Source organism: Somniosus microcephalus, chromosome 5 (assembly GCF_052327205.1).
Source record: "Somniosus microcephalus isolate GS21.2 chromosome 5, FLI_Smic_1.0, whole genome shotgun sequence".
NCBI lineage: Eukaryota > Metazoa > Chordata > Chondrichthyes > Squaliformes > Somniosidae > Somniosus > Somniosus microcephalus.
Window position 1 is genome coordinate 22,459,514 of NC_140991.1, and position 20,503 is coordinate 22,480,016.

At 48.3% G+C, this 20,503-nt stretch overlaps 1 protein-coding gene across 1 annotated transcript in view; it reads left to right on the forward strand.

The window, feature by feature from the left end:
• Positions 1–20,503, forward strand: part of vipr1b (vasoactive intestinal peptide receptor 1b) — a 90,984-nt gene that overhangs the window by 61,236 nt on the left and 9,245 nt on the right. The window contains exons 7-12 of the mRNA XM_085987419.1: positions 3,866–4,019; positions 7,216–7,276; positions 8,851–8,917; positions 10,340–10,431; positions 15,230–15,359; positions 16,343–16,384. Of these exons, the coding sequence (XP_085843545.1) occupies positions 3,866–4,019; positions 7,216–7,276; positions 8,851–8,917; positions 10,340–10,431; positions 15,230–15,359; positions 16,343–16,384 (546 nt within the window). The remainder of the gene's footprint in view (positions 1–3,865; positions 4,020–7,215; positions 7,277–8,850; positions 8,918–10,339; positions 10,432–15,229; positions 15,360–16,342; positions 16,385–20,503) is intronic.

The following is a 20,503-nucleotide window of genomic DNA, read 5'->3' on the forward strand; positions in this document are numbered from 1 at the left end:
TGAAAGGCGCTATAGAAATGCAAGTCTTTCAAGTCTTTTCTGTGCCGGCTCTTTGAAAGAGCTCTCCAATTAGTCCCACTTCCACAGAGCCCTGCAAATTTTTCCCTATTAAGTATTTATCCAATTCCCTTTTGAAAGTTACTATTGAATCTGCTTCCACCGCCCTTTCAGGCAGCGCGTTCCAGATCACAACAACTCACTGCATAAATCTCCTCTTCTCCCCTCTGGTTCTTTTGCCAATTATCTTAAATCTCTGTCCTCTGATCACCGACCCTCCTGCCACTGGAAACAGCTTCTCTTTATTTACAAAACCCTTCATGATTTTGAACACCCACTATTAAATCTCATCTTAACCTTCTCTGCTCTAAGGAGAAGCAACCCCAGCTTCTCTAGTCTCCCCACCTAAGTCCCTCATCACTGGTACCATTCGAGTAAATCTCCTCTGCACCCTCTCCAAGGCTTTGACATAAATGTGCATTTTATTCCCCCTCAATGTTAGTGCTGAACGGCGGGGCCTAGCACTCGTCGTTCTGCATGGTCCAATCAGAGTTGAATCGCTTGTTCTAGCAGAGGAAGCTGATAGCATTAATGGAGGAGTGCACTCTATGGAAAGGTCGCACAAACTAAAATGAGTTAAAGGAAGATACCTCTGCGCTTCTCGGTGTCCTTCAGTCACTTCTTATTGCTCTGCCATGGCTCAGTTGATAACACACTTGCCTCTGTGTTCAAGCCCCACTCCAGAGACTTGAACACATAGTCCAGGCTGACACTCCAGTGCAGTACTGAGGGAGCACCGCACTGTTGGAGGTGCCGTCTTTTGGATGAGACGTTAAACCGAGACCCCCATCTGCCCTCTCGGTGGGGTGGCGGGGGGGGGGGGGGCCGTAAAGAACCCACGGCACTATTTTGAAGAAGAGCAGGGGGGTTATCCCCAGCGTCCTGGCCAATATTTATAACTCAACCCACATCACTAAAAAACAGATTATCTGGTGATTATCACATTGCTGTTTGTGGGACCTTACTGTGTGCAAATTGGCTGCGGCATTTCCTACATTAAAACAGTGACTACATTTCCAAAGTACTTCATTGGCTGTAAAGCACTTTGGGACATCCTGAGGTTGTGAAAGGCGCTATAGAAATGCAAAACTTTCTTTCTTTCTTTCTACTTAGCCTGGCAGCAAAACACCACTATTTCAGTAAACTGTAACGGTTGGTTTTTCCTCCGCTCTCCAACCCCGAATCAGGTGGGATAGTGGCAGAAACAATGGAGAATATCAGGCGGTGAGGCTTACTGCCACCTCCTCACCCTGACCTTGATTTTGCTACCCCCTTTCCACTACCGGGACAGCCTACGGGGAGATAGGACCTGGGTTCCCAGTCCATTTCCCTCCTGCCTTCCTCTCTTGCTGCCGTGCTCTGGGGCCACCTGAAGTAGAGGTGGGAATGCCCCAAACTGTGAGATTGGCGGGAGAGTGGTTTCCTCTCTCCCTCCTATTCAGCCCCAGAAACCAACCTTTGTAAGCCCTGGTCTCGTATATGGCCTACAAAAACTTAAGCTAACCACTTCTTCGGGGTTGTTCTACTCCTTTAAGTGACCTCTTGCCCCTCGGAATTGTTAGATGAGACAAGACCACCGTCCATCTAGTTCGCCTTCTACCATCCTGGTAATCACACGATACAATGATAATGGAGTTGTTGACTAATCATAGCAATCAATCTCTATCAATTAGTCTACAACAGACCCAGACATGAGGTGAGGAAAACCTCCAGTGGTGGAGAGCTTTGGGAACGATAGTCACCTGTTCCTCCCAAGCATGCGACACTCGCCACAACATGACTCAAATTACTTCATTACCATTTGTCTGATAGAAAAAATGTGTCAAAGCTCTACTGGAAATGAGCTTTTATTCAGGGATAGCTCCTCCACCTCCTGGGGATACACCTGACTCAGGAGACAACGTCCTGTTGGGCAATAGCTCAAGACAAAAGGGGGAAAAAATTGGGTGAGTAGCGCCACCTGTTAGCGCCTAAAGAGGCAGTCAGTGGCTGTAGCGCCACTGGCTGCACCTCCCGCGATATTCAGCAGGGGCGCTAATGGTGGCGTTAGCCTTTTGCGCTGCACCGCCACTGATGACGTCATCGGTGTGCGCAGCGCCCCATTCGTGCCCCCATTGCGATATTTGGTAGCGAACGCCGCTGTAGCGCCGTTCGCTACCCACGCCTGGTTCACGGGGCCTTGCTGCGCTGGCAGAGGCGCAAGTTAAGGTGGAGGTGCGGGGCGGCCACTTTTTCGGCGGCTGCCTGCCAGCACCTCCGTCCCCGGCCTCCTGGTCCGCCCCCGCCCCCCCCCCCCGCGGCATTGCCGGCTGTTTCCCGAGAACCCGGCACTTCTCCTTGGTGACGGGCTCTTTTGCCGGCACTCGCGATCGGGGCTCGCGCTGTTGCAGGCCCCTCCCCCTTAACAGGGGGAGGAAGGCCTGCAGTACCGCAGCGTGCCGTGCCGCAGCGTGTGGCGCTGTGGCACGTAGCACTGTGAAGTTCACTTTCAGCGCCCTAAGAGGGACGCGGAGCGCCTCGACCCGCGCCCCGTCTCCCTCTAGGGGCACTTCAACTGAATTTGCGGCGATCGCTAATGCGCCGATCGCGGCGCAAATTCCAGCGCACAAGCGAACTTTGCGCCGCTTGGGCGCCTCAGGCCAATTTCTAGGCCACAGTCCGTTCAGACTTGCTGATAGTTTACATTTGAAGCGATCTGTTAATATTTTGATTTTGAGTCACTGAATATAACTGTGCTTGATAATGTCCGGTAATAAGTAAGGTTTCAAATGTCCTCTGGTTTTCCACTGCCTATCCACTCGTTGAATCCCATTTTGTAAAAAAAAGAGGAAAACAATAGGTATATTGTAGCATGACTATAGAGAGAGATAATGAAATACTCCATTGGCCCCAGTGCTTCTCGAAACATGGAAATGGCACCTGAGGAAAGCAACTTGTTAGTCTCTTGAGTAATGGACGTCGATGTTATGGAGCTTTGCTTGACTACCTTTGGAGAAATTTTGTATAACTTTCCTTCAAGTAATTAAATGAATGGGCTAAAGACCAGGCTAGGGGAGGGTGTACAGGGTCCGTGGAAGGAGATTAAAGGAATGGGCTAAAGACCAGGCTTGGGCAGATTGTGCAGGGTCCGTGGAAGGACATTAAATAGAGTCTATAATGGGGAAGATTGTACCGTGTCAGTGGAAGGAGATTAATTGAATGGGCTAAAGACCAGGCTAGGGGAGGGTGTACAAGGTCTGTGGAAGGAGATTGAAGGAATGGGCTAAAGACCAGGCTTGGGGAGGGTGTACAGGGTCCGTGGAAGGAGATTGAAGGAATGGGCTAAAGACCAGGCTTGGGGAGGGTGTACAGGGTCCGTGGAAGGAGATTGAAGGAATGGGCTAAAGACCAGGCTTGGGGAAGGTGTACAAGGTCTGTGGAAGGAGATTAAAGGAATGGGCTAAAGACCAGGCTTGGGGAGGGTGTACAGGGTCCGTGGAAGGAGATTAAAGGAATGGGCTAAAGACCAGGCTTGGGGAGGGTGTACAGGGTCCGTGGAAGGACATTGAATAGAGTCTATAATGGGGAAGATTGTACCGTGTCAGTGGAAGAAGATTAATTGAATGGACTAAAGACCAGGCTAGGGCAGATTATACAGGGCCTGTGGTAGGAAGTGAAATAGGTGGAGTAGAATCCATTGTAGGTCAGAATGTATAAGTTCTGTAGAAGGACAAAGCTTGATGGGCCAAGTTACCATTTCTTGTTCTTTCCCAAACTTGACTACAAGGCGACACATTTCCTTTGTAATGTACTTCTCTCTTCACCTCAGGTTGGCTGCAAAGCTGCAATGGTCTTCTTTCAATATTGTATCATGGCAAACTTCTTCTGGCTTCTGGTGGAAGGCCTGTACTTGCACACGTTGCTGGTTATATCGTTCTTCTCGGAGAAAAAGTACTTCTGGTGGTATATACTAATCGGCTGGGGTATGTATACGTGAGGTCGATATATCAGGCTGTCAAAAATTTCTGGTTCCCATTTGGAGCCCTTCCAGTTGTTTGTGTTTGACGCTCACCGGATTGTGGGGAGCTTTTTGTTTTTTTCGTTCCTGGGATGTCACTGGCAAGGCCAGCATTTATTGCCCATCCCTAATTGCCTTTGAGAAGGTGATGGTGAGCTGCCTTCTTGAACCGCTGCAGTCCATGTGGTGAAGGTACTCCCACAGTGCTGTTAGGGAGGGAGTTCCAGGATTTTGACCCAACGACGATGAAGGAACGGCGATATATTTCCAAGTCAGGATGGTGTGTCACTTGGCGGGGAACTTGCAGATGATGGTGTTACATAGGAACAGGAGTAGGCCATTCAGCCCCTCGAGCCTGTTCCGCCATTCATTGAGATCATGGCTGATCTGCGACCTAACTCCATATACAGGAAACTCTTTTTTTATCCGGCACCGACGGGACCGGCGTGGGGCCGGTTTATCAAAAAGTCCGGATTACAGAGAGGTATAGTTAAAAGGTATGAGAGCCCCGTACACGGCCACAGACCAAGCGTCCCTGTTGCATAGCGACAGGTGCAGGAACCCCGGCCACAGACCAAGCGTCCCTGTTGCATAGCAACAGGTGCAGGAACCCCGGCCACAGACCAAGCGTCCCTGTTGCATAGCAACAGGTGCAGGAACCCCGGCCACAGACCAAGCGTCCCTGTTGCATAGCAACAGGTGCAGGAACCCCGGCCACAGACCAAGCGTCCCTGTTGCATAGCAACAGGCGCAGGAACCCCGGCCACAGACCAAGCGTCCCTGTTGCATAGCATCAGGTGCAGGAACCCCGGCCACAGACCAAGCGTCCCTGTTGCATAGCAACAGGTGCAGGAACCCCGGCCACAGACCAAGCGTCCCTGTTGCATAGCAACAGGTGCAGGAACCCCGGCCACAGACCAAGCATCCCTGTTGCATAGCAACAGGTGCAGGAACCCCGGCCACAGACCAAGCATCACTGTTGCATAGCAACAGGTGCAGGAACCCCGGCCACAGACCAGGCATCCCTGTTGCATAGCAACAGGTGCAGGAACCCCGGCCACAGATCCAGGAACGGCCACTAATATGAAGTAAAACTTACCTGAACCTACTCCTGAATTTTGCCCGTTAACAGAGATTTCCGGTTATTTAGGTGCCGGTAAATCGAGAGTTTCCTGTACCCGTCTTTAGTCCATATCCCTTAATACCTTTGGTTAACAGAAAGCTATCAATCTCCGATTTAAAATTAACAATTGATCTAGCATCAATTGCCGTTTGCGGAAGAGAGTTCCAAACGTCTGCCACCCTTTGTGTGTAGAAGTGTTCACATGCGCCTGCCGCCCTTGTCCTTCTAGGTGGTAGAGGTCGCGGGTTTGGGAGGTGCTGCCGAAGAAGCCTTGGCAAGTTGCTGCAGTGCGTCTTGTAGATGGTACACACTGCAGCCATGGTACGCTGGTGGTGGAGGGAGTGAATGTTTAAGGAGGTGGATGGGGTGCCAATCAAGCGGGCTGCTTTGTCCTGGATGGTGTCGAGCTTCTTGAGTGTTGTTGGAGCTGCACTCATCCAGGCAAGTGGAGAGTATTCCATCACACTCCTGACCTGTGCCTTGTAGATGGTGGAAAGGCTTTGAGGAGTCAGGAGGTGAGACACTCGCCACAGAATACCCAACCTCTGATCTGCTTTTGTAACCACAGTATTTATGTGGCTGGTCCAGTTAAGTTTCTGGTCAATGGTGACCCCCAGGATGTTGATGTTGGGGATTCAGTGATGGTAATGCTGTTGAATGTCAAGGGGCAGTGGTTAGACAATCTCTTGTTGGAGATAGTCATTGCCTGGCACTTGTGTGGTGCGAATGTTACCTGCCACTTATCAGCCCAAGCCTGAAGGTCGTCCAGGTCTTGCTGCATGCGGGCATGGACTGCTTCATTATCTGAGGAGTGGCGAATGGAACTGAGCACTGCCCTCCAGATTCTCAAAGCGTATTTGAAGCCTTAAGATGGACACTCATTGGCGAATGATAATGGTAGCGTAGTGGGTGAGCTACTGGAATAAATAATCCAGAGAACGTGAGTTCAAATCCCAACCATGGCAGTTTGAAAATTTGAATTCAGTTAAAAAAATCTTCAGTAAAAGTGCCCATGAAGTAAAAGTAACCGGATTGTGTTAAAAACCCAACTGGTTCACTAATGTCCTTCAGGAGAAGAAACCTGCCGTCCTTACCCGGTCTGGCCTATATGAGACTCCAGACCACATTAATGTGGTTGACCCTTAACTGCCCTCTGAACTGGCCCAACAACACCAGTCTGTTGTATCCAACTGCTGAAAAGGTCCACCACCACCTTCAGGGAAAATAAGGGGATAGGCAATAAATGCTGGTTTTGCCAGTGACGTCCACATCCCGCGCATGAATAAAAAGACAAGAAGATCTGGATAGTTGACGAGCTATAGGACAGTTCCCCTGATGGCTCAGTAAGTTTACCCAGTGGGTGGGTGAGCCATTTAAATCAGGAGGGTCCCAGGTTTCATCCCAGGTCTGCACTGAGTGGGAGGACCCACGGGTGAGAGTTGTGTGCAGAGCAGGAGACCAGTGCCCACCTAACCCAGTAAGTGGAACTAGTGCAGGATGGAGGGGTTGCTGCTCCTACACAAGCATGCGGAAAAAATATATCTGACTCCCATCTATTTTTATATTCATTCGCAGAATGTGGGCGTCACTAACGAGGCTGCCATTTATTGCCCGTCCCTAATTGCCCTCGAGAAGGTGGTGGTGAGCCGCCTTCTTGAACCGCTGCAGTCCGTGTGGTGAAGGTGCTCCCACAGTGCTGTTAGGGAGGGAGTTCCAGGATTTTGACCCAGCGACGATGAAGGATTATATTTCCAAGTCAGGATGGTGTGTGACTTGGAGGGGAACTTGGAGGTGATGGTGTTCCCATGCACCTGCTGCCCTTGTCCTTCTTGGTGGTGGAGATCATGGGTTTGGGAGATGCTGTCAAAGAAGCCTTGGCGAGTTGCTGCAGTGCATCTTGTAGATGGTACACACTGCAGCCACGGTACGCCGGTGGTGGAGGGAGTGAATGTTTAAGCCAATGGAAGGGATGCCGATTAAATGGACTGCTTTGTCCTGGATGGTGTCTGAAGTAAAGTCATCTTTAATTCTTCGACAGGGACGCCAATGCTGTTTATTGCCACTTGGACTATCACTAGAGTTCATTATGATGATGTTGGGTAAGTGCAGTCTTGATCGTTCAGGTAGAAAGCCGGTTTTAGGATTCCCAACATGGAGAGATTTTCAACTTCCGTCCAAAACGGGTGTGAAGTGGGTGGAGCAGCCCGGACCGTTCCCAAGTTCGTGCCTCACGTGAACGCAGGCAGCCAGCGGCAGCGGGCGCCAAAGCCAGGCAAACGCGGGCGCTCCGCTGCAGCTGACCGGTTGCGGGAGCTCGGAGCATTGGTCGGCTCTTGCACTGAGGCAGCTGGTAGGTCGGGCCTTGGAGGGGGCGGCAGAGGGAAGCATGGGTGGGGAGCAGGGAGCCAGCCACTGTACTTCTGTGGAGCCCGGAGAAGGAGGAGGAGGAGGAGGACTCCTGGTCATTCTGGCCCCACAAAAATAAAAGACAAAGATCACACGTGGAGTACAGTGAACAGTTCGGGTCTCCATATCATAAAAAGGATATAGAGGCACTGGAGAAGGTGCAAGGACGATACCAGAACTGAGAGGTTATAACTAACTTATACTGAATTAGCAACTATTCCAAACTATTGGCAAGCTCGGAGTATGTTTTTATTTCCGCTATTCTTGGTGAACTGTTGCTAATAAGGCATCAAGGGGTATGGGGAGAGAGTGGGAATATGATATTGAGATAGAGTCTCAGCCATGATCTCGTTGAATGGCGGAGCAGGCTCGAAGGGCCGAATGGCCTACTCCTGCTCCTATTTTTCTATGTTTTTCTATGTTCTATGTTCTAACAGGAAATATTAAACAGGCTGGGGCTCTTTTCTCTAGAAAAGAGAAGGCTGAGGGGCGACCTGATAGAGATCTTTAAAATCATGTAAGGGTTTGACAGGGTCGATGTAAAAAAGATGTTTGCACTTGTTGGGAAATCCAAAATTAGATGTCATTAATATAAGATAGTCACGAATAAATCCAATAGGGAATTCAGGAGAAATTTCTTTGCACAGTGTAGTAAGGATATGGAACTCACTACCACAAGGAGTAGTTGAGGCAAATAGCACAGATGCATTTAAGGGGAAGCTCGATAAGCACAAGAGGGACAAAGGAATAGAAGGATATGTTGATGGGGTGAGATGAAGAGTGGTGGGAGGAGGCTCGTGTGGAGCAGAAACACCGGCACTGACCAGTGGGCCGACTGGCCCGTATCCGTGCTGTAGACTCGATATCACTCGATGTAAGAAGACTAGCGGCCCAGACGTTTTTAAGTACCCACAATACCCTGTAAAATTCATGAGGTCAGTGAGCCGGCCTGGCGTTCTGTGTTGAGTTAGCTGCTCTCAACCAGAGCGAGGCTGTAATTGGCCTCACCGCCCACAGATTAGGAAGGGGAAATCAGCCAGGGTGGCCGCTCCTGACCCCTGACCAGGTTGGAAGTGGGTGTGGGCATGGGTGTGCAGAGAGAGGGAGGCAAATGTCAAAGAGTCCTGTGTGTAGGGTGGACGAAGAGAATTGTGTTCGACCTAGCTCAGTAACATCGGGTGTAAATTGCTGCCTGGGTTTCTGCTGTACAGGTAAGCCCACTGAGTCTAAGCTGGTCTCACCTGATGAATCATTCTTTACCTTTCAGATGTTGGCACAGCATTGACTCTCCATATTGGTGGATCATTCGGGCCCCGATTCTAATATCCATTTTGGTAAGAAAGCGCCGTTCATTCTGCTCTGCAGTGCAAATTTTAACTCCCGGGCAGGAAGCCATCCCAGCAGCTACAGCGGGCGGGCCGGTCCATATTACCACGCGGGGGAGGGGGGGTGGGGGGGCGGGGGTGCTCTTTAGCTTCCCATTGGCCAGCTGCTCTCCCGAGATGGGCGTCATTTTGGGCCTACAAGGATCAGGTAGCCCAGGCAGTCCGGTGAGTCGCACGGGAGGGAGGGTTAAGATGGTGGGAACCTGACGTAGCAGCGACCCAAACTTGTTTTTTGGTGGGGCCCAGAAGAGAGTGGGAGGGGGCGGGGGGGGGGGGGGGCAGGGTTACTTCCTGCTCCTGCGCCTCCTCCAGGCCCCAGAAAAGTAAGTTTTACAGTCGCACCACAGAACCTCCACTGGGTTTCCGCCAGGATTTACTGAGCCTGCAGTCCGCTCAGTAGGCAGTTAAAATAACATTGGGGTCCGATCTAAGCGGTAAGACTTGCATACATGTCGGAGGCTCTGGTCTGAGTCAGGCGGTCGCATCAAGCGCCCGACAAAACAGCAGTGTTAAAATAGCCACCAGGGTGGGAAACAGGCGGGAAGCACGCCGCTTGGATTTTAACTCCCGTTCTGCCTAGTTTCCGTCTGCCAGAAGGAGTTAAAATTCCCGCCCGCCCCCCGGTTAATTCATGAAACATGTCATGTTAATCTTCCCGCGGCATTTAATACTTAGTGCAAGCTCTCCTTGCGCTTGCATGGATGGTGTGCGAGAGACTGAAGCACTTTCCGCTCTGTATCCATTGCTGCCGCATCAGATACGGCGGAATGATGAAATAGGAAAATTGCCAATGCTGGGAATCTCAGGAAAACAATAGAAAAATGTACAGCAGATGCCGGCATCTGAAAAAGTAAAAAGCATAGGCTCTCTTTTTTTTATTATTCGTTCCTGGGATGTGTGCGTCGCTGGCAAGGCCAGCATTTATTGCCCATCCCTAGTTGCCCTCGAGAAGGTGGTGGTGAGCCGCCTTCTTGAACCGCTGCAGTCCGTGTGGTGAAGGTACCCCCACAGTGCTGTGAGGGAGGGAGTTCCAGGATTTTGACCCAGCGACGATGAAGGATCGGCGATATACTTCCAAGTCAGGATGGTGTGTGACTTGGAGGGGAACTTGGAGGTGGTGGTGTTCCCATGGGTGGGTCTCTTTTAGCAGAATTGAACCACCAAGGGGGTCCCAGCTTTCCCTTTCGGATGCTGACTCGCTGTGCATTTCCAGCATTTTCTCTTTGTTTTTATCACAGTGACCCAGTCACCTGGTTTGTTAAGAACGTCACTCCGTAGCCAGGGAGAGTTTGTGGTTAAAGGGGCAGCCTTTCACTGGAATCCATTGGCCAGAGTTGTATTCCCAGCTAAAACCTCGTTTTCCCTCTTTAGGTGAACTTTATTCTCTTCATCTGTATCATTCGAATACTGGTACAGAAACTCCATTCGCCGGATGTTGGACTGAACGAATCCAGCCAGTACTCGTAAGTGATCTTCTTAATGGCCCATAATTTGCTGTAGCAGGGCAACGACCAGCGTCCGCCGTTGGTTACACTTGCCCTTGCCCGTTTAATCTTGACGATTTCTTGCGCCGCAAGTTGCTGAAAGTGCGAGTTGATAACGTTGCAGCGAGGGAAACCGGCCATCTGGGACCGGAGCGAACGGGGCGAGCAACTGCGTATCTCCTTAACCAATCAGATTGAAGGAGTGTGAAATTAACAGCGCAAGGACGGAGAAAGAAGTGTAAATTAGAGTGAGTGAATTCAATGTCAAATCAGGCGCAGAAAGAGAGATTTTGGCCGCGATTTCCCCTACCTCAGCGGGTCCGTGGCGGGCAACGTTGGTGGCGGGTCCTGTCCCCGCTGCTGGCTCCAACCCGCTCTGTAGAATGAAGTTCCCTTGATGGGGCTTGTTAAGCCCGCCCAGCGCGTTTCCCGGCCAATTAGAGGAAGCGGGTCCGTTGACGTCATTTGATGACGCGTCATCAGCCGGTTTCCTTAAAGGGACCATGGCCAAGTTTCTTTAGACATTTGTACTGTCAGTGTTCTACAGCATTGAGGTGCTGCAAACACTTGACAGTCACTGCACAAAGGTGCACAGCTGCACCCAGGATCTCCCATATATGGAAGGAGTCACAGCACGCAGGGAGGTCCTCTTCCCTTCCCATGGGCGGAAGAGACCTCCCCAGCAGATCAACGCAGCCTGGTTGCACATTGCACAGGAGGGCACAGATAGGGATGTTGTCAGAGGACCAGGCTGCAGTGCTGCCAATGTTTCAATGATCTCACTAGATCGCGAAACGTAACTGCAAAGCCACACTCCGCCTCATCCTGCTGTGCCTCTCATCACATCCCCATCACTCTGCCTTCCCAACCCTACTCCTGCACATCCTTACTCACACCAACTCACCTTGGACCTGCACCCATCCCTCTCTATCTACAGTACATTATCACATCCCCATCTCACTAGCCACCCCTCACCCTAATGCAATCATACCAACTAACAACACAGAAGGGTAGGCACTTGGGTGTTTTATGCAATGTTCATGTAAAGTTTCTGTTAATGTGGTGTCAAACATTGAAACCTTTATTTTCAACACTTTGCATTCTTGGGCAGATTTGTGTGCACCTTTGGAAGTGGCTTAGTGAGTTGCAGTGAATGGTGAGACATAGAAACATAGAAGATAGGAGCAGGAGTAGGCCATTCGGCCCCTCGAGCCTGCTCCGCCATTCAATGCGATCATGGCTGATCATCCAAATTCAGTACCCTGTCCATGCTTTCTCCCCATACCCCTGGATCCCTTTAGCCTTAAGAAATATATCCAACTCCTTCTTGAATATATTTAATGAATTGGCCTCTACTGCCTTCTGTGGTAGAGAATTCCACAGGTTCACCACTCTCTGGGTGAAGAAACTCCTCCTCATTTCTGTCCTAAATGGCCTACCTCTTATCCTTAGACTGTGACCCCTGGTTCTGGACTCCCCGACCATCGGGAACATCCTTCCTGCATCTAGTCTGTCCAGTCCTGTCAGAATTTTATAAGTTTCAATGAGATCCCCTCTCATTCTTCTAAACTCCAGCGAGTACAAGCCCAATCGACCCAATCTCTCCTCATACGTCATTCCTGCCATCCCAGGTATCAGCCTGGTGAATCTTTGCTGAACTCCTTCCATGGCAAGAACATCCTTCCTCAGGTAAGGCGACCAAAACTGCACACAATACTCAAGATGTGGTCTCACCAAGGCCCTGTACAACTGCAGCAAGACATCCTTGTTCCTGTACTCAAACCCTCTCGCTACGAAGGCCAACATACCATTTGCCTTCTTAACCGCCTGCTGCACCTGCTTACCTTCAGCGACTGGTGTACAAGGACACCCAGGTCTCGTTGCACTTCTCCTTCTCCCAATCTATTGCCATTCAGATAATAATCTGCCTTCCTGTTTTTGCCACCAAAGTGGATAACCTCACATTTATCCACGTAATATTGCATCTGCCATGCTTTTGCCCAATCACCCAACCTGTCCAAATCATCCTGGAGTTTCTCGGCATCCTCCTCACAGGACACACGCCCACCCAGCTTTGTGTCGTCTGCAAATTTGGAGATATTACATCTAGTTCCCTTGTCTAGATCATTAATATATATTGTGAATAGCTGGGGTCCAAGGACCGATCCCTGGGGTACCCCACTAGTCACTGCTTGCCACTCAGAAAAAGACCCATTTATTCCAACTCTTTGCTTTCTGTCTGCCAACCAGTTCTCTATCCAAGTCAATACCTTACCCCCAATCCCATGTGCCTTAGCTTTACACGCTAATTTCTTATGCGGGACCTTATCAAAAGCCTTCTGAAAGTCCAAATACACCACATCCACTGGTTCTCCCTTATCTATTTTACCAGTTACATCCTCAAAAAATTCCAGTAGATTAGTCAAGCATGATTTACCTTTTGTAAATCCATGTTGACTTTGTCTGAACCTGTCACTGTTTTCCAAATGCTCTGTTATTACATCTTTTATAATGGACTCTAGCATTTTCCCCACTACTGATGTCAGGCTTACCGGTCTATAATTCCCCGTTTTCTCTACCACCTTTTTTGAATAGTGGGGTAACATTAGCTACCCTCCAATCCATGGGTACTGTTCCAGATTCCAGCGAATGTTGGACATAACGGTACCCCCACAATTCTGATGATTGTGTGGGGTGGTGCCAACCTGGCGCATCATGTGGCAGCCAGGGTGTACAGCGTCAAGTGAAGTAAATCTGGCCATGGTGAGGCCATCCCTGGCCTTCCGGGCAACAATGTGAGCGGGTGCTGATGCCCTCTGTCCTGTGCAGCATCAGGTGATTGTGGATAAGGTTGGTGTTGTTGTTGGTGATGCTGGTGTGCCTGGTAAAGCTGGTGTTGGGGCTGATCGTGGTGGGATTCTGAGGACCAAGGTGAGAGAGTTTCAATGACACCCATGCTGATGGAATAGATGGCAAGTGAAGTAGAGATGACAAAAGTAATCTGTCAATGGTGGGAGAGATAATGAGGCCAGACTAGATGGAGACTTGTGTAAAGACTTGCAGCATTCTGAATCTGTAGTGGAAATGCAGTTTAGAGAAGCTAGTGGCTAAGGGAACATTTCTCAATCAGCTGGGAGCTTTGACTTGACATTTGAAGCTGTTAACTCATCAGCTGATTCAATGGCCACTGACCTCCCGCCTCAGCTTCACAGACGAGGTCTAGGCACAGCAGGAAACCGGTAGGCAACTTGTCAAATCCAAAAAGCTGGGAACAAACCATTGATAAGTGGCTGTAAACAAGCCAGTAATGATTTTAATTGCCTCCCCCGCTGCTGTGTGTCGGGTCTGCTCAGCGCTGACAGACCCGACATCGGGAAAGGCACGTGGCGGCGAGTTCACAGCAGAGTCCCGACCCGCTGGGGGGAAAAAACTTTCCCATCTGACCCGCCACCGATCGCGCCCGCTGACCCCCCACAAAATCCAGCCCAAAGAGAGGAAAAGAAAGATTGGATTAAGAGAGAGAGAAAAAAAATAGACAGAAAAGGAAATTTTTTAAAAAGATATAATTTTAAATTTCACTTTTTAAAAATATATCCAGCAACAATTAAAATCTGAAGGAATGAGACTCCATGCTTGTCATAGTTAACTTTCAGTGCCAGAGAGCTTAATTGGCAGTAATAAACAAGCAGCAATAAAAACCGAAAATGCTGGAAACACTCAGCAGGTCAGGCAGCATCTGTGGAGAGAGAAACAGAGTTAACGTTTCAGGTCGCTGACCCTTCGTCAGAACTGGAAATAGCTGGAGATCGAACAGGTTTTTAAGCAAGTGCGGGGGCAGGGAAAGGGGGGAGGGGAGGAAAGAACAAAAGGGAAGGTCTGTGATAGGGCGGGGGGGGCAGGAGAGATTAAGAGACAAAAGGGACCTGATCAAACACGAGAAGGGCGACAGAAAGCAATGAAGATGAACAAGGTAAAAGAGACAAACAGAAATCCCGTTGGAGAGAAGAGCAGAACTTCTTCAAGGTGGGCATTCCCAGAAGAGAATTAAAGAGAAGCAGTGAATTAAACACTAATACAAAAGCAAAATACTGCAGATGCTGGAAATCTGAAATAAAAAAAGAAAATGCTGGAAATACTCAGCAGGTCAGGCTCCCCTCTCCCGGCCCCTGCACTTATTAAAAACCTGTTCCATCTCCGGCTTTCTCCAGGTCTGACGAAGGGGTCATCGACCTGAAACGTTAACTCTGTTTCTCTCTCCACAGATGCTGCCTGACCTGCTGAGTATTTCCAGCATTTTCTGTTTTTATTTCAGGTTTCCAGCGTCCGCAGTATTTTGCTTTTGTATAAACAATTAGCACATTGTTGAAAGAATGTCCAGGCTTAATTAAATATGCACGGATCTTAAATGGCTCAGAGACAGGCTCTTTGCCTCACTTCAGACCAGCTCTAGTTTTTTGTGGTGAGTTTAGTTCGTATCTACAGGTAAATACAGCAACTTCATGCCGTTCAATGCATTTCAATGGTGAGCCAGACAGTGAGACGCTATTTTCTTTGGATTTCCGTGTTTAACCTCGCATCTACCCTCACCTGAAGTTGCTGTAGCATTTGCACATAAATAACAGCGAGCGCCATTAGCCTCACCTTTATTTTGACTGCAAATTATGGGCCAATATGTTCACACGGAGTAGCCTGACACAGAGACGAGCCAGCAGTGACCTAAACCAACCGGGCAAGTGACTTTACATGTGATTTTTTTTTTCTTTCCCCATTTAAACAGGAGGCTCGCAAAGTCAACTCTCCTGCTGATTCCTCTATTCGGAGTCAATTATATTGTGTTTGCATTCTTCCCTGATAACTTTAAAGTGGAAATAAAGCTGGTTTTTGATCTCATTCTCGGATCCTTTCAGGTAAGAAATTCCTACCATTCCTTGTGCACCATCACAGCACATCAAAAACTTGAGCACATCCAAAGCTCTGCTGCCCATACCCTGACTCGCACCAAGTCCCTTTCACACATCACCCCTGTGCTCACTGACATACATTGGCTGCCGAACCAACAACGCATCGATTTTAAAACTCTCCAAACTCTTTACGTCTCTCCATGAGCCCGCCCCTCCCTATCTCTGCAACTTCCTCCAGTCTTACAACCGCGGCGAGCTCTGCATTCCTCTAACTTTGGCCTTTTGTGCATCCCCCACTTCCTTTGCCACACCATTGGCGGCCGTACTTTCAGCCGCCTCGGCCCTAAGCTCTGGAATTCCCCCACCCCCCTGCCAAACCTCTTCACCTCTCCATCTCTCTCTCTTTTAAGACGCTGCTTAAGACCTAATCTTTGTCTGGTCACCTGTCCTAATGTCTCCTTCTCTGGCTCGATGTCAATTATTATTTGATTACACTCCTGTGAAACGCCTTGAGATGTTTTACTACGTCAAAGGCGCCATATAAATGCAAGTTGTTGTGCGCCCAAAACAGGCCCTCGCTGTAGATTTAATTGGTCACTTGTAGTAAAGCAGGTTCTGAAGGGCATCTAGGGAGGGACAATAAATGCTGGCTTTGCTAGCTATGCCCATATCCCGAGAACAAATATATATATATATATATATATATTCACCACCCTCTGTGTAAGGTAGTTAAATCTAAATTCTTCACCTCTGCTCCTATGAGCTTTTGTCCGTGCATCTAATGACGAGAGTTTGTGGTAATGTCAATCACACAGTTAAAGTTAAATCTATCCATTAAAATCTTGCATGCAGTAGTTGATAGATCATGTCTCTTTGTTATCAGATATTTTGCGATAGATTCACTGTGTTGAATAGTAGATTGTCCCTTGCTCAATCGATGAAACATGGCCCTTACGATAACAATGGTCTCCACTTGTTATTTTCCACAGGGTTTCATTGTGGCCGTGCTGTACTGTTTCCTGAATGGAGAGGTAAGAGAAATCGTGAGACAGACATTGTGTGGTACACACATTATTATATGTGTACGCGCAATTCCTCTCTACAAGATTCTACTTCCGAACGTTAGTTTTTGTCACAGTTTGCGTCAATTTTTTTCCCGTTCTAAGTTCCTGTGTCAACATTTATAAATGTAAATTTGTCATGCTGTAATTACATCCACCCAACAGTGGTGGCACTGTAGTGTGTGACTTTTGCATCTCCCAGCTCCTCAGCCTGTACTGCACAGAAACGCCTATGCGCCAAACAACTCTACTTCTTTGCTTCCCTGTGAAATTGGCATTAATTTTGCTTTATGAGTATAAATAATAACATGTTTCCCACATTACAACAGTGACTACAATTCAAAAAGTACTTCATTGGCTGTAAAGCGCTTTGAGACATCCGGTGGTCGTGAAAGGCGCTATATAAATGCAAGTCTTTCTTTTAAAATAATATAGTGAAATAAGAACAGATTGTGGGAAATCTGTTACTTGGAGAAACGAGAGAAGCTGGGCTTGTTCTCCTTAGAGCAGAGAAGGTTAAGGGGAGATTTGATAGAGGTGTTTAAAATCGGGAAGGTTTTTGATAGAGTAAATAAGGGGAAACTGTTTCCAATGGCACGAGGGTCGGTAAACAGAGGACACAGGTTTAAGATAATTGGGAATACAAACCGAGGCAAGGTGAGGAGAAATTTTTTTAATGCAGGGAGTTGTTGTGATCTGGAACGCGCTGCCTGAAGCAGATTCAATGATAACTTTCAAAAGGGAATTGGACAAATACTTGAAGGGGAAAGATTGGCAGGGCTATGGGGAAAGCGCAGGGGGGAGCGGAACTAATTGGGCAGCTCTTTCACGATGGGCCCGAATGACCGCCTTCTGTGCTGTATCATTCTATTATTCTGTGACTTTAAACTGAGAACTGAACTACATCCACACACCTTCAATTGTTCCTCTAAGTCCACCTCGTCCTTGAGACAACACTTGATCTGGACTCAACGCCGCGGGAGATTAACTGCCATTAAATTAAAAATCTTGTATAGATACTTGTTTCCTGCCCGCAAACTTCATTTCCTGTTGTCATGATTTTAGATCACCTTTTTTATGTCAACATTTACCATTGGAATTTGTTATGCAATGTGTTACAATACAAATTCTCTATGTAAACAGCTCCCGGTGACCCTGTAGTTACGAGCTGCAGCCACTAGGTGGAGTCATAGAGTCATAGAGTTTTACAGCACAGAAAGAGGCCCTTCGGCCCATCGTGTCTGCGCCGCCCATCCATCCCTGTCCAGTCTAATCCCATTTTCCAGCATTTGGTCCATAGCCTTGTATGCAATGGCATTTCAAGTGCTCATCCAAATGTCCTAGCTCTACTGTATCCTCTGACACGCCATGAGCAATGCCACCGGAGATCTGCTAGTATATTAATAATAATGAAACGACAGTATCTAAAAATGTTGTGTAGATTATTTCTTTTATTTGGTCAAGCTTTTTATTATTTCTTTGAGTTTTAGTTCCTGCTGACTACTTGCTGGTGCACTCTAACATCTGTCCCCCCCACAAGGTTTTTGCCGTGCTTCCTCTGATTCCGAGCCTTCTGTAGGACTCTTACCAGTCAAAATAGTCGCTGCATCTGTTATATCCGTGGGTCAACTGTGGCTCAGTGGTAGCATTCTCGTCTCTGAGACAGAAGGTCGTGGGTTCAAGCTCCACTCCTGAGACTTGAGCTCATAATCTAAGCTGACACTAAAGTGCAGTACTGAGGGGGTGCTGCACTGTCAGCGGGGCTATACTTTGAATGAAGCACCGCCTGCCCTCTCGGGTAGATGTAAAAGATACCACAGCACTATTTTAAAGAAGAGCAGGGGGAGTTCTCCCCGGTGTCCTGGGCCAATATTTATCCCTCAGCCGACATCACTAAAAACAGATTATTCGCTCACTATCTCACTGCTGTTTGTGGGATCGTGCTGTGCACAAATTAGCTCAGTGGTAGCACTCTTCACCTCTGAGCCGGCAGCTTGTGGGTTCGCGTCCCGCTCCAGAGACTTGAGCACAAAAACCCTAGGCTGACACTTCCAGCGCAGTGCTGAGGGAGAGCACAAATTGGCTGCCACGTATTCTACATCACAGCAGTGACTACACTACAAAAAGTACTTCATTGGCTGTAAAGCGTTTTGGGACATTCTGAGGCTGTGAAAGGTGCTATATAAATGCAATTTCTTTCTTTCTTTTCCTTAGTCCAACGTACTACATGTAGTCCAAGGGACGAGGTGCCAGGTGTTTTTATTCCTTGCTGCAGAGAAGAAACAAAATCCTCTAGCTTTCAGTAAATTCCCTGCGTGGAACAAACCACTCCCTCCACTGCACATCTTTCTGAATCCGCTTCGGTAGAGACATGGGCCAAGATTTTTGTCTTGTGCTCTGGCATAGAGTTTCGACCTCGACCCCCTCCCCGTCTCCCCCTCCCCCCTCCCCCTCTCCCCTCCCCGTCTCCCCCTCCCCCTATCCCAGAGTGCCCATTGAAAATTGAGCACGTGCCTCCAACAATCTACCTTCCAATGAATGGATGGCAAATCATGGGCAAAACATGCCCAGTTTTCTGATTGGCATTCCCAGTGGGCGAAGCTCCGCATTGGGGCACTGGTGCTGATAAATCGAAACCATTTTCTGGAGAATGTTCAAAGAGATTGTTGGCAGAGAATGTCCATATGTCTCTTTATAGGGTCCAGAGTCTCATTTTTGGCTCATCGTGATCATTTTACAGTACTGTGATTCATAGTTTTTCTTTTCTATGACTTCACATTCCAGTGGCAATAAAAAAATGTCCCATTGGCATAAATGGGTCATGTTGGTTCAACTGTTCTTTCCAAGATACCGGGGCTTAAAGGGTTAAATTATGAGGACAGCTTGCGTACCAACGTGGTTGGTATTGCCTTGAGTATAGAAGAATTAGGGACGAACTAATTGAGGTGTTTAAAATGATAAAAGGATTTGATAGGGTAGACAGCGAGAAACTATTTCCTTTGGTGGGGAATCCAGACCAAGAGAGCATCTTAAAATTAGAGCTCGGCCATTCAGGCGTAAAATCAACAACAACAGCGGCTTGTATTTATATAGCGCCTTTATTGTAGTAAATCATCCCAAGGTGCTTCACAGGAGTATTATCAAACAAAATTTGACACCGAGCCACATAAGGAGAAATTAGGGCAGATGGCCAAAAGCTTGGTCAAAGAGGTAGGTTTTAAGGAGCGTCTTAAAGGAAGAAAGAGAGGCGGAGAGGTTTAGGCAGGGAATTCCAGAGCTTTGGGCCTAGGCAACCGCAGGCACGGCCACCAAAGGTTGAGCGATTAAAATCAGGGATGCTCAGGTGGCCAGAATTAGAAGAGCGCAGATATCTCGGAGGGTTGTGGGTCTGGAGGAGGTTACAGAGATAGGGAGGGGGTGAGGCCATGGAGGGATTTGAAGACAAGGATGAGAATTTTAAAATTGAGGCGTTGCTTAACCGGCAGTCTTAACCAGGAGCCAATATAGGTCAGCAAGCACAGGGGTGATGGGTGAACGGGACTTGGTGCGAGTTAGGACACTGGCAGCAGAGTTTTGGATCACCTCAAGTTTACGTAGGGTAGAATGTGGGAGGCCAGCCAGGAGTGCCTTGGAATAGTCAAGTCTAGAGGGAACAAAGGCATGGATGAGGGTTTCAGCAGCGGATGAGCTGAGGCAAAGGCAGAGACGGGCGATGTTACGGAGATGGAAATAGGCGGTCTTAGTTATGCTGCGGATATGTGGTTGGAAGCTCTGATGTGCCTTCAATAACCACAAAACTAGAAGTTATAGACTTTAACAAGTTGGCTTTTAATCACTAAGATCAGAGCTAACATCTCAACACACCGACTGGCTCACAGGAATGAGTCATACAGATCCTGGGATCTTTAAGTAAGAGAAGTCAGGGGCGGAGCCAAGAGCCAAGACCTGGAACCTTCCAGGTTAGTCAGGAAAGAGGAAGTGAAACTATACACCGTGTGGGGGAGGGTAATATACATGAGTGCAAAACGAATACAGGCAAGACAAACAGGTTTCATTACAAGCTCATTTCAGGGTCAAATATGACACCAA